Here is an 11,750-nt window from a genome sequence, read left to right as displayed (position 1 = left end):
ACCGTGACAAAATTATTTAGTCATAAAAGCATTACCTTTTCGTCATAATATTGTGACCAAATTAAATGTAGCAAACTTTTGTCACTAATTGTGACGTAATTGTTACATAATATATAGCAACAAATATTGTTACAGATTTGCGACCAAATTTAGTAACTAAATTATACGATATTTGTGACTAAACTTAAGTCACTCAAAGTTACAAATGTTTTGTAAATGTTTTGTAAGTACATCATCACAATTAGTTACTATTTTAGTCACTTTTAAGTTTGATCATAGATTATGACATAATTGTTACCACTTTATGACATAACTGTTACCACTTTGTGCAAGATTAAATCACAAGTTTATTTAAAAATAAATAAGAAAATAGCTTTAATTCAGATAAACATCCAAAAACCCAATTGAATGAATTTCTTATTCTATTCTATTTTTATTTTATCTAAAAACTTGTATCTGACGTAGTGTTGTTGAAGAAATTAAACAATGTGTATTGCGGATTTATAGAATTCGAAGATGCTATTGTTTGTTGAACATCTTGGATCATTAGCATTACTAATTAAATATACTAATAAAGTTTTGGGTAAGATTTTATGAACAGAAAAGTAATTTATGTCAAATCCCCAATGAGTGAGTAGTATTTTAATAATAGAAATATAATAATTTTTACTGACTAATATGTGTAATTTAGGGTATAAATTTTATTTTTATTTTTATTTCAATTGAAATAAGAAAACATAAAAAAATATTGTTTTATTCTGAGAATACATAATAGAATAGAAAAAACTATTACAAAATACAAAATAAAAACAAAAAGTTAATAAGTGTAAAATTTGGGGTTTAGGATAAAACGATATAGGATTTGAAATATATTTTTTATATTTTTATTACTACAGAAATTTAATAACTTTTTGGATTAAAGAGTGTTTGATTTAGAGTTTAGGGATTCACGCTTGTAATATATCTTTGTTATTTCTCAGGTTATAAAAAATTATACAATAAATTATTGTTTCATAATAAGAGCATAAAATAGAATAGAAAAAACTATTACAATATACATAAGAAGAAAAAGTTGGTGAATCTTTTATTTATAGTTTATGGCATATGATTTGAGGTGTAGGTTTAATGGTATAAAGTATAGGGTATAGGGTATGTAGAAGGGTGTAAGACATAGATTTTGGGGTACAGGGTTTAAGATTTAGGTTTTCGGCGATTTCATAATTAAAAAATATTTAATCATGGCAAATCACTTAAAAACATTTAAAATGAAAAAGTTAAATTTACTTGAAAAATAAATAACTCATAAACTGAAAAATATAAAAAATATTTATTTAAAAGTAAATAACTCATAAAAACATATCTCACGAACGAAGAATATGAAGGCGAATAACCTAGCATGGAGTGTTCAGATCTACCCTCACGGTATTAATTATGTAAACTCGATACTTCAAGTTTGGATTACTAAACTGTTCTAGGTATCTAAGCTGTTGACAAATAAAAACTCATAAACTTCAAATACTCTATTATAGCACTTTACTAATGCTAAACCATAATTTTACAAAAAAAGAAGCAATAAATGATTGAGTTATTTGGAGTCTAATTTCTGTCATGGGCGCTAAATACTTAGGAAAATTTTAAATTTGGTGAAATGTTTTCCCCAAATTTTTTAGGGTTTTGACAGAAATAATTTTTTTTCCTCCTTTCCTCTTCCTCACACAACACGATTCTCTCTATTTTTTTCTCTCTTTTTAATTTTTCTTTTTCCCTTCCTCCTCACGAAACACGATTTCCTCTCTTAAGTTTTTCTTCCTCTTCTCATCTCCTCCTCTTCTCAAAACGATTCTCTCTCTCTCGTATTTGGTGTGACTTCATCCTAAACAAACAGCGCCGTCAAGATCCAAAGCTTCCTTTCCCGAGCTTATCGGCGACTGGTGGTGGTATGGGTATGAGCTTTGTCGGAGACAAGGGGCTTCACGCCAAGGATTCGAACTGGTTGGCTCTTTTCCGACGTTTTTGTGCTTTAGATGGAGAAACAGATCTGTATTAGAGTTTGGTGGTGGCAGTTTGGAGAGAGCAATCGAAAATCCCCAAATATACAAGCCTCGTGGCTGTGCTCACAAGAGGATGCAATAGAACCTGTGTGCCAAAAGAGGTATAGGAGGAGGGGGGATTGGATCAAGTGGAGAAGGAGTTCTCTATGACCCTGATTTCCTCATGGTAGCCGACGATCCCAACTCCTATCGTTCCTGTGGTAATTAACTCTGCGATGCTCCTTCACCTTTCATTGCAGATTTTATATGCTTTATTTTGCGCACACAATGTGTTCGACGAAAGTGCTTGCTTTTCTGAGTTTATGATGATCTTCTCTTTTTCTGATAGTTCAATCACCCGGAGTGGAAATGGAAGGCTTTTTTCTAAAACTGCAGGTTCACATCCAGGAGATAAGGTACCTTTTTCATTGCTTTTTGATTTTGATGAGACATTGTGGTAAGAGTTCATCAAATCCAATTGTTAAACCAACAATTTAGTTAAGAATGTAATCAGTTTAGACAAGAGTTAGGTGCTGTTATCATGCGTCTAGATGTTGTGGAAGCCTCTGGGCTTATGGAGAGCTGAGACTGCTCGTTGATATACTCTCATTTTGTGTTTGTTGTAACTGACAAATATCATTTGGTTAATTGTGTTGTTTTTTGTTGGTCGCAATATATCAGGAGTGAATTAAAAAACAAAATTTGTTCACATATTCCCTCTCTCTGCTCTCTGAACCTATCAAATTGGTTTTAAGATTGTTTTGTCCTAGAATGAATATATTGGTTTTCGGAGGAAATTTTTATGTTGCTTCTCATATCTGCAAGGAGGCACCGAGACAAGGTTTCTCCGTATCTAGTCTTAGCAGGTATTTGTGTATCATTACCAGCTTTTGAGTTTCAGTCCTTTTTATTTTAAATCTGCTTTGTTAGTCATAATGTATTTACATATTGTAACCTTAGTATTTGCATTGTTATTAGGTCTGGATGATCTACTTTGCATAATTCATGGGTCGAGGATGTAACCTGGCATCAGGTACTCCCAAAATCCAAAAACGCATTCTGTTTCTTCCTCAATTTGAAAATTAAAAGACTGGAAAATGACCTGCCTTTCTTTTTTTCTTTTTTACTAAAACAATACGTGATTTGCTCACCTGATTATATGAAGCCTGCACTAGAAGGAATAACATCTGAGGTAATTATGAAATCATCTAATAAGGTACTTCAGCATAAAGTTTTTTTCAACAGCAATCTCATATGGAAAAATTTACAGATTTCATTTGTTGGTGGTTTCTGTTCCAACTCATATATGGTCAAAATGGGTATCGAGCCAGGTTTGCAAGTTGTAAACCAGATGAAAGCTTCTTCGGGCAAAGAAAACAGCAAGTTTGAGATTTCTTGAAGGCGAGAAAGGTCAAGCTTGAGATCCGAGGACGATGCTGAGCAACCTATCCTTTATTCACAAATATGTATCATGGTTTCATTTATGAAAATATAGCTTTTTTTAATATGGTCAGTTTATCATTAGTTAATTAGGACAAAAAATAGTTGCAAACTAAGATCGATAGCCAATGTTCTTTATGTCATTACACGTGTTTGCAACTAAATTTTCGTCGAAATAAGTTACATAATTGATAGTAGGTAAGTATAACGAATAGACAACGATTCCCTAGTCATTATTTATGACGATTTAGAACTAAAATTTCGTCAAAATGAGTGACAGATTTGAGACATTATAACAGTCATAAAATATGATGGTCTGAGACATTTTCTTTAGTCTCCAATTGATACAGTTTTGTAACTTTTATTTCTCGTCACCATTGATGACGAAGCAGTTTGACGAAGCAGTTACTAGATATATTCGTCACAACAGATGTGACGTTTTTGTTACGAAAAAAAATTTGTGACGACTGTATTGTGATGTCCAAAAAACGTCACAATTCCGTCACAAAAATTTTATTGCTACGAAATTATGTTTATTGTGACGAAATGTTTTTGTCATAATATAGTTATTTTGGCATAAAGTTTTAACTGATGATTCCTTTGTTCCGATACAGTGTTTGGCCGATGAAAACTCCACCCGGTAAGCATTTTAGCCGAGAAATTGTAGCCTGCGGTACATGGCTTTGCCGATGGATCCAAAAACACCATTTCCACCATTTATGATCCTCCAAACTCTATTTCTTTATCTGGTTCACTCTCTTCACTCCAAATGTCCTCAATATTACATGTTTAAGACTACAAACCATGCAAAGACTCACTTGGGCTTAATGCAAACTCCTAAGTCCTAAAACAATGCCTAAAGACCTTAAATGCATGAAATAAGACACGATTTAGAATGAAATATGCAATCTAAATGATGTATTTTATGAACATATCATACATTTTCCATAATGGATCTTGTTTTGTTTGAGGACAAACAAAGTCTAAATATGGGGGAGTTGATAACACCGTATTTGTACCCATTTTCACCATTGATTTCAAATGCTTTTTTAAAGGTTTTAATCAGTTTTAGGAACTTTTATTATGATTTTTCTAAATTTGTAGTTTCAAGGCTATTTTCAGGAAACTTAAGGAAAAAAATGGCAAAATGGAAGAAATCCATATTTTTAGCTTAGAGTCAGACCGTCAAAAGTTCAGCCTCAAATGAAGACTTTCTCACCATCTGATCCAGCTTTTGGAGAAATTCAAGAGGAGACAACCAGCTATTTCTATGGCATTTCCTTTGTCCACCGGTTTAGAGCTACTTTCATTCCAGGTTTGAGGGGCACAATTCCTGTTTGACATGGATGTTTTGCGCTTGATCTGCTGCTCCACTTGCACTGACAAGTGCAACAGTTCGTGCATCCCACTATATTGAGCTTTCTCCACTTTACGAGTTATACGCTCTTGTAAGCCATTTATAAACTGCGCCATCAACGCCTCCTCAGTCTCCTCGAGCTCCAACAGGTTCACTAGCTTCTCAAACTCTTCAAAATATTCATCCACAGACCTAATTCCCTGCGACAACTTTCTAAAACAGTTTTGTAAGTCCCGGTGATAATGATCAGGTACATACCTTGATCGGAGCAATAACTTCATGTCTCGTCATGTTGTAACCGGTGCAAAACGGTTTCTCCTCCTGTCCGCTACGTTTCTGTCCCACCAAGCTAAGGTGTTGTCGGTAAGTTGGGCACCAGCTAGTGCCACTTTCCTGCAGTCAGAGTAACCGTAACACTCGAAGATGTATTCGAGTCTTCTCTCTCAATCCAGGTAGACATCAAGGTCCGACTTGCCTGCAAAAGTTGGAGGAGTGAGCTTAACATATAAGTTACCCTCTCTAGGCTCGTCTTGTCTCGCGTTCTGTCTTCTCAAGGGGTATTGAGCTTGTTGACGTATTAACGGATCGGATGGAACATCATCTTCCAACATGGGCATCTCCTCTTCTGGTTGTGGTGGGTTTCGTCGGGCCTCTCGAGCTCCTCCAGCTGCAGTTGCAGCAGCCGGTGGTGGTAGTGGCTGTTGGTGGTGTACTTCGCACCCCCGGTTAACTCGGTATTAATCGAGACCGGTCCAGAAAGACCTCGGTTTACGAAGATTGAAATCGAGGTTAAATCGGGTGGGCCGACGTATGACTTTCTAGAAGGTCCATTAAAGTCCAATTTACGAAATTGGCCGACTTTCCCGAATTTCACTGAGCATTTCCGGAAATATCGGAGAAGAAAATGTTAAATCCCACATCGAGAAGGAAAAGGAAAGTTCTTCTCAAACCGCCTTAGAATTCGTATAAATAGGGGAGAGCTTCATTCATTCAAGGCATCCGCAAATCAACAGCAGAGAGAGACCTTTGAAGAACTTTGAGATCGTCAACTTTATTTCGAGTTCTATCTTTGCTAACGAGGTCGTCGGAACTACGACGACCTTAACTCAAGTTGTATTTTTCCGAACTATCTTCTAATAAACGAGACTTTTGATTCGAATATTACTGTTTTACCCCTTAGTGTGATATTATATATCAACAATTGGCGCCATCCGTGGGGAATTACAGTAATATTTTCAATCTAGCTCGATAAAGAAGAACAAGTTTGGCAATGGCAGACCTAACTGCTTCCGAAACAAGGAATGGCGACAACGATAGCACTCCGGAAAATCCCAACCGAACTGACCCGAACAATACGGAAACTCCAGCAAACTCTGGGCAGTTTGACCAAAACGCCATTCTTCAGGCAATAACAGCTCAGTTTCAAGAAATAACAAAACATAACAATGAACGTTTGGACGTCATGGTGTCCCAAATCGCAGAACTCAGTCAAACGCAAACTCCATTGCGAGGTCGTAACTTAATTGGCGACCTCAACTCAGAGGAACCCCCAACTGGAACAGTCCGATCTACAGCCTTAGGATCTACTGGCAACCCAGCCACTCAATCCACCTTCAATCGCGACGAAGAATTCGAAGCCATGAAGGTCAAACTTCGTGAAATCACCTCACAGATTCACAAAGCAACCAGTGCAGCTCCCGAAATTGATCGCGTTATCCAAGAGGCACAAAAGACGCCATTCACTCCTAGAATCGCTAACACTCCTGTTCGGCACCTTGAGAAGTTAAAACTCAAAACTTACGAAGGAGATTCCGACCCAAAGCACTTTCTGACATCTTTTGGCATCGTCATGAACCGCTTTCAGTTCCGGACGACAGAAGAAAAAGATCCAGTGAGGTGTCAGTTTTTCGTTGAAAATCTCCTAGGAGTTGCTCTCGATTGGTTCACTCGACTTCAAGTGAACTCCATAAACAGTTTTGCCGAACTCTCAACAGCGTCCGTTAAACATTTTTCGATGTTTATCGGGCAAAAGACGCGAAATGCCAAACTATGGCGAATGGTTCAGGGAGAAAACGAGAGTCTCCGCGACTTCATCAAACGTTTCAAGTCAGTTGTCGTCCATTGCACGGTCAGCGACGAGGCCACCCTCGAGTGTTTGCACAAGGCAACTCGGATTAAGTCATCCTTTCACAAAGCGATCAAACACAACCCACCGCTTACACTCGAGGACGCACTCCATCGGTCGAACTCATATATTGCAGAGGAGGAAGAGGAGGCCGCCTACGATCAGAGCAAATCTTCACAAAAGCAGGTCGACCCAAAAGAGAGACCTAAAAATGATAATAACGAGTCACGTCCGACCTACGATAGAGGATTCGACAATCGACGAAAATTCACAAGTAACAATGTCAACTCGGCTCAACCACAGCGACCATGGAACAACAAATGGATTTGCGGTAATGACGATCAAGACGAGACATTGTTCTGCGAATTCCACAACCGTAAAGGACACAGCACCGAAGAATGCCGACACTTGAAAGATTACCTCCTAGAACAATTCAGAAAAGTATCAATTTCAATGGACGATGTTCGCCGAACTCCTTTCCGATGCAACAATGAAAAGCAAGAGCAACCTAATACAGTCATAAACGAAAGGATCCAAGACACCGCTGGTACAACCAAACAGATAACCCACAACCAGCCAGACCCGAGCAGCAAAAACAAGGTCGGGAAAACAACGACACAGACACCCATGTACCAAAACCTAGGAAACGAGTCAACTTTATCATGGGCAAACTCGAGATGTGCAACTACTCAGTTCGGGGGATAAAAGAGTATAGTCGACAGGCGATTACCGCGTCAAAACTCAGCGCAACAACGACGAGCGGACCAGCCATTGCATTCACAGAAGCGGATACAATCGGTCTCCAAATGCCACACAACGATTCTCTTGTAGTCGACCTACTCTTTGACGATGTCGAAGTAAGTCGAGTCTTGATCGACACTGGCAGTTTGGTTAACGTCATCTTCCGAGATACACTCGAGCAGATGGATTTTCCTAAGGAAAAAAGTAAGGCGGACATCGAACCGTTAACAGGATTCACGGGAGAGCAAACCATGACAGTCGGTACTGTCAAAATACCGATCTACGTTGCGGGTGTTGCAAAAACTGTTAAGTTCTTCGTCATGAAGACACCAGCAATCTACAACGCCATCCTCGGAACGCCTTGGCTCCATGCAATGAAGGCAGTAGCTTCTACTTATCATCAGTGCGTCAAATTTCCAACTTCAGGAGGAATTTATACACTTCGTGGAAATCAAGCTACAGCTCGATCATGTTACATTAATGAATGCAAGCTCCGAATTGCTAATCAATCGTGTGCCATCAGAGCGAAGTCCGACCCAATAACTCAAAAGCAGAAGCCACCACAAGAAACGGTAGTTCAGGTCAGCATCGACGAGACTTTCCCTGAAAGACAGGTCGGTATAGGTGCCGACCTGGATCCAGAAATCAGGGAAGATATACTTCAGTTCCTCTGCAAGCACGTGACAACCTTCGCATGGTCGATCAGCGATATGCCGGGCATAGATCCAAAGGTGGCACGCCACGAACTCAATATCGACCCTACTTTCAAACCCGTCAAACAAAAAAGACGCAAACTTGGACTTGAAAAGGCACAAGCCGTTAATGACGAAGTCGAGCGACTACTTCAAGCAGGATCTATCACTGAAGTTCGATATCCAGATTGGCTTGCTAATCCCGTCGTCGTCAAAAAGAAGAACGGGAAATGGATAATTTGCGTTGATTTCACCGACCTGAATAAAGCTTGTCCCAAAGACAGTTTCCCTTTACCACATATTGATCGGCTGGTAGAGGCGACCGCAGGAAACGAACTTCTTTCGTTTATGGACGCATTCTCCGGTTATAATCAAATACTTATGCATCCAGAAGACCGTGAAAAGACTTCTTTTATCACGGATCGTGGAATTTATTGTTACAAAGTCATGCCGTTTGGGCTAAAGAACGCTGGGGCGACCTACCAACGATTTGTTAACCGAATGTTTGCCAGTCAGCTCGGCCGAACCATGGAGGTCTACATTGACGACATGCTCGTCAAGTCTCTTCTCGCCAAAGATCATGTTCGACATCTCCAAACCTGTTTCGAGATACTTGACCAGTATGGCATGAAGCTAAATCCTACTAATTGTACATTCGGAGTTACGTCCGGTGAATTTCTCGGATATATTGTGACTCGGAGAGGGATCGAAGCTAACCCAAAACAGATAACGGCGATCCTCGAGCTTCCATCCCCGACCACGAAGCGCGAAGTCCAAAAGCTTACAGGACGAATTGCTGCACTAAATAGATTCATATTTCGATCAACGGACAAATGCTTACCTTTTTACCAAATCCTTCGTGGCAATAAGCATCTTGAGTGGAACGACGACTGCGAACACGCATTCAAACAATTAAAGGAATACTTGTCTACTCCTCCGATTTTAGCCAAACCAGAGGACGGCGAGACCCTGTATGTGTACATTGCAGTATCTGTCTCGGCTGTCAGTAGCGTTCTTGTCAGAGAAGATCGTGGCGAGCAGAAGCCAATTTTCTACACAAGCAAAGCACTCAACGACGCGGAGTCACGATACCCGACCTTAGAAAAATTGGCATTGGCTGTTGTCACCTTGGCGCGAAAACTCCGACCCTACTTTCAGTCCCACTCCATCACGGTGCTCACCGACCAACCGCTCCGCGCTATCTTGCACAATCCCAGCCAGTCAGGACGTCTTGCGAAGTGGGCTATCGAACTAAGCAAGTACGACATTGGGTACAAAAACCGGACTAGCGCAAAACCACAAGTGTTAGCCGATTTTTTTATTGAACTTTCACCCGAACTCATCAAAGCTGACTTAACCGAAGCTGAAAAATGGGTGCTTCACGTTGATGGATCGTCATCCTATAAAGAATATGGAATTGGTATTCAGCTTAAAACACCGACCGGCAAACTGTTGGAACAATCTTTTCGTTTAGACTTTCCAGCGTCTAACAACGAAGCCGAATACGAGACACTTATCGCCGGCCTCCGTCTTGCAAAGGAAATCGGCGCACAACATCTTCACGCCTACTGCGATTCTCAGCTCGTTGCTAGTCAGTTCAGCGGGGAGTATGATACCAAAAATGATCGAATGGAGGCCTACCTACAACTAGTTAAGCAACTCGCAGCAGAGTTCAACACATTCAACCTTACGAAAATTCCTCGAGGAGAGAATGCGCCTGCCGATGCCTTAGCAGCTCTCGCATCAAATTCGGATCCACATCTCAAACGAACAATCCCGATTGAAAGTATCTCACGACCCAGTATCAAAACTATGAAGGATTGCAACGTTACTACCCGACGAAGAGATTATGAGGCGGAACCGAATCTTGAACCACCTTTACGACGTCGAAGGCGCACATTGGGTGACACAAATCTGCCACTCAATTTTGATGGTCGGATTGACGAGACCGACCTCGTTCAAGAGAACGAAGACGATGCTGAACTTCCTTCCGAAGGTCGTCACGACCCACTAAATGTGGACGAAAACGATGAGGAAGTACCTCCAGATTGGACGCAAGAAATTATAGCATACTTAGCGAATGAAGAGCTACCACCGGACAAATGGGAAGCACACCGACTAAAAATGCGTGCGGCTCGGTATATGATGATCAAGGACGGCCTATTCCGATGGAGCGCAGCAGGAATTCTTCTCATCTGCGTATCCGGCAAAGAGATTAAGGAAATTATGAAGAAGGTTCACGAAGGATCAGGTGGGAATCACTCTGGAGGTCGGTCTCTCGCCCTGAAGATAAAGAAGGCAAGCTATTTCTGGCCTACTATGGTTTCAGTTGCGAAAAATTTGTCGCTAAGTGTGAGAGGTACCAAAGGCATGGCCCAATGATCAACCTTCCTACTGAACTGTTAACAACCTCCACAGCTCCTTACCCGTTTATGCGATGGGCGATGGACATCATATGCCCTTTTTGCCGATCCACAACTCAAAAGCAGTTCGTCCTCGTCATGACGGACTACTTTACCAAATGGGTCGAAGCCAAAGCCTACCCAGAAATACACGGAAACGAGGTCAAGAAATTCGTCTAGAAAAACATCATTTGTTGACACGGGATTCCTTATGAGATTGTCACCGACAACGGATCTCAGTTCACTTCGGCCGTTTTTCAAGACTTTTGCGCTGAATGGAAAATTCGATTGAACTTCTCTACACCTAGGTACCCTCAGGGCAATGGTCAAGCAGAAGCGACAAACAAAACTATTATAGACGGCCTAAAAAAACGGCTCACTGAAAAGAAAGGAACTTGGTCTGACGAACTCGACGGAGTATTATGGTCGCATCGAACAACACCTCGAAGATCAACAGGACAATCTCCCTTTTCCTTAGCATATGGTGTCGAGGCTCTTTGCCCAGCTGAAATTTCAATTCCGCCCATCAGAAGGACGATGCTCACTCAATATCCCAAAACTAACGACCAAATGATGTACGACAAACTTGATGAACTAGAAGAGCAACGCGACCAAGCATTACTCCGAATTCAGAATTATCAACACATGGCGGCGCGATACTACAACAAGAAAGTTCGAGGTCGGTTTTTCGAAGACGGTGATCTCGTTCTCCGAAAAGTGTTTCAGAATACAGAGGAAAAAAACGCTGGTAAGCTCGGTGCCAATTGGGAAGACCCGTATCAGATAATGAAGGTCGTAAAACCAGGTGTTTATCAACTCATGAAGATGGATGGAACTCCAATTCTGAGATCGTGGAATTCGATGAGTATGAAGAGATACTACTATTAGGTCTACTATTAGATCAGTAACCCGATCAAAAAAAAAAAGGAACACTCTACGAGCTCTAAACGTTGTAACATGAAC

General features: G+C 40.4%; 1 protein-coding gene and 1 long non-coding RNA gene across 6 annotated transcripts; both read left to right on the top strand.

Annotated features, from left to right (window-relative positions):
• The first annotated feature begins 1,702 nt into the window (after nt 1-1,702).
• On the top strand, nt 1,703-4,265 carry LOC18010245. 5 transcript variants are annotated; one of them, XR_002900868.1, is made up of 6 exons: nt 1,703-2,251; nt 2,380-2,446; nt 2,856-2,896; nt 3,009-3,063; nt 3,196-3,222; nt 3,301-4,265. It is a non-coding gene; the product is annotated as an uncharacterized LOC18010245 (long non-coding RNA). The 5 variants fall into 5 exon arrangements; XR_002900867.1 differs by having other exon boundaries at nt 2,380-2,896; nt 3,362-4,265; XR_002900862.1 differs by having other exon boundaries at nt 2,380-2,896.
• A 1,832-nt stretch (nt 4,266-6,097) lies between these two features.
• LOC112088924 lies at nt 6,098-11,467 on the top strand. The gene is made up of 2 exons (XM_024159446.1): nt 6,098-7,393; nt 7,483-11,467. Exons 1-2 carry the CDS (start codon nt 6,098-6,100, stop codon nt 10,765-10,767), a joined length of 4,581 nt encoding a protein of 1,526 aa, XP_024015214.1. The 3' UTR covers nt 10,768-11,467.
• Nucleotides 11,468-11,750: the final 283 nt, after the last annotated feature.

Source organism: Eutrema salsugineum, unplaced genomic scaffold (genome assembly GCF_000478725.1).
Source record: "Eutrema salsugineum unplaced genomic scaffold, Eutsalg1_0 scaffold_8, whole genome shotgun sequence".
NCBI classification, from domain to species: Eukaryota; Viridiplantae; Streptophyta; class Magnoliopsida; order Brassicales; family Brassicaceae; genus Eutrema; species Eutrema salsugineum.
This window is presented reverse-complemented; position numbering and strand designations above follow the sequence as displayed.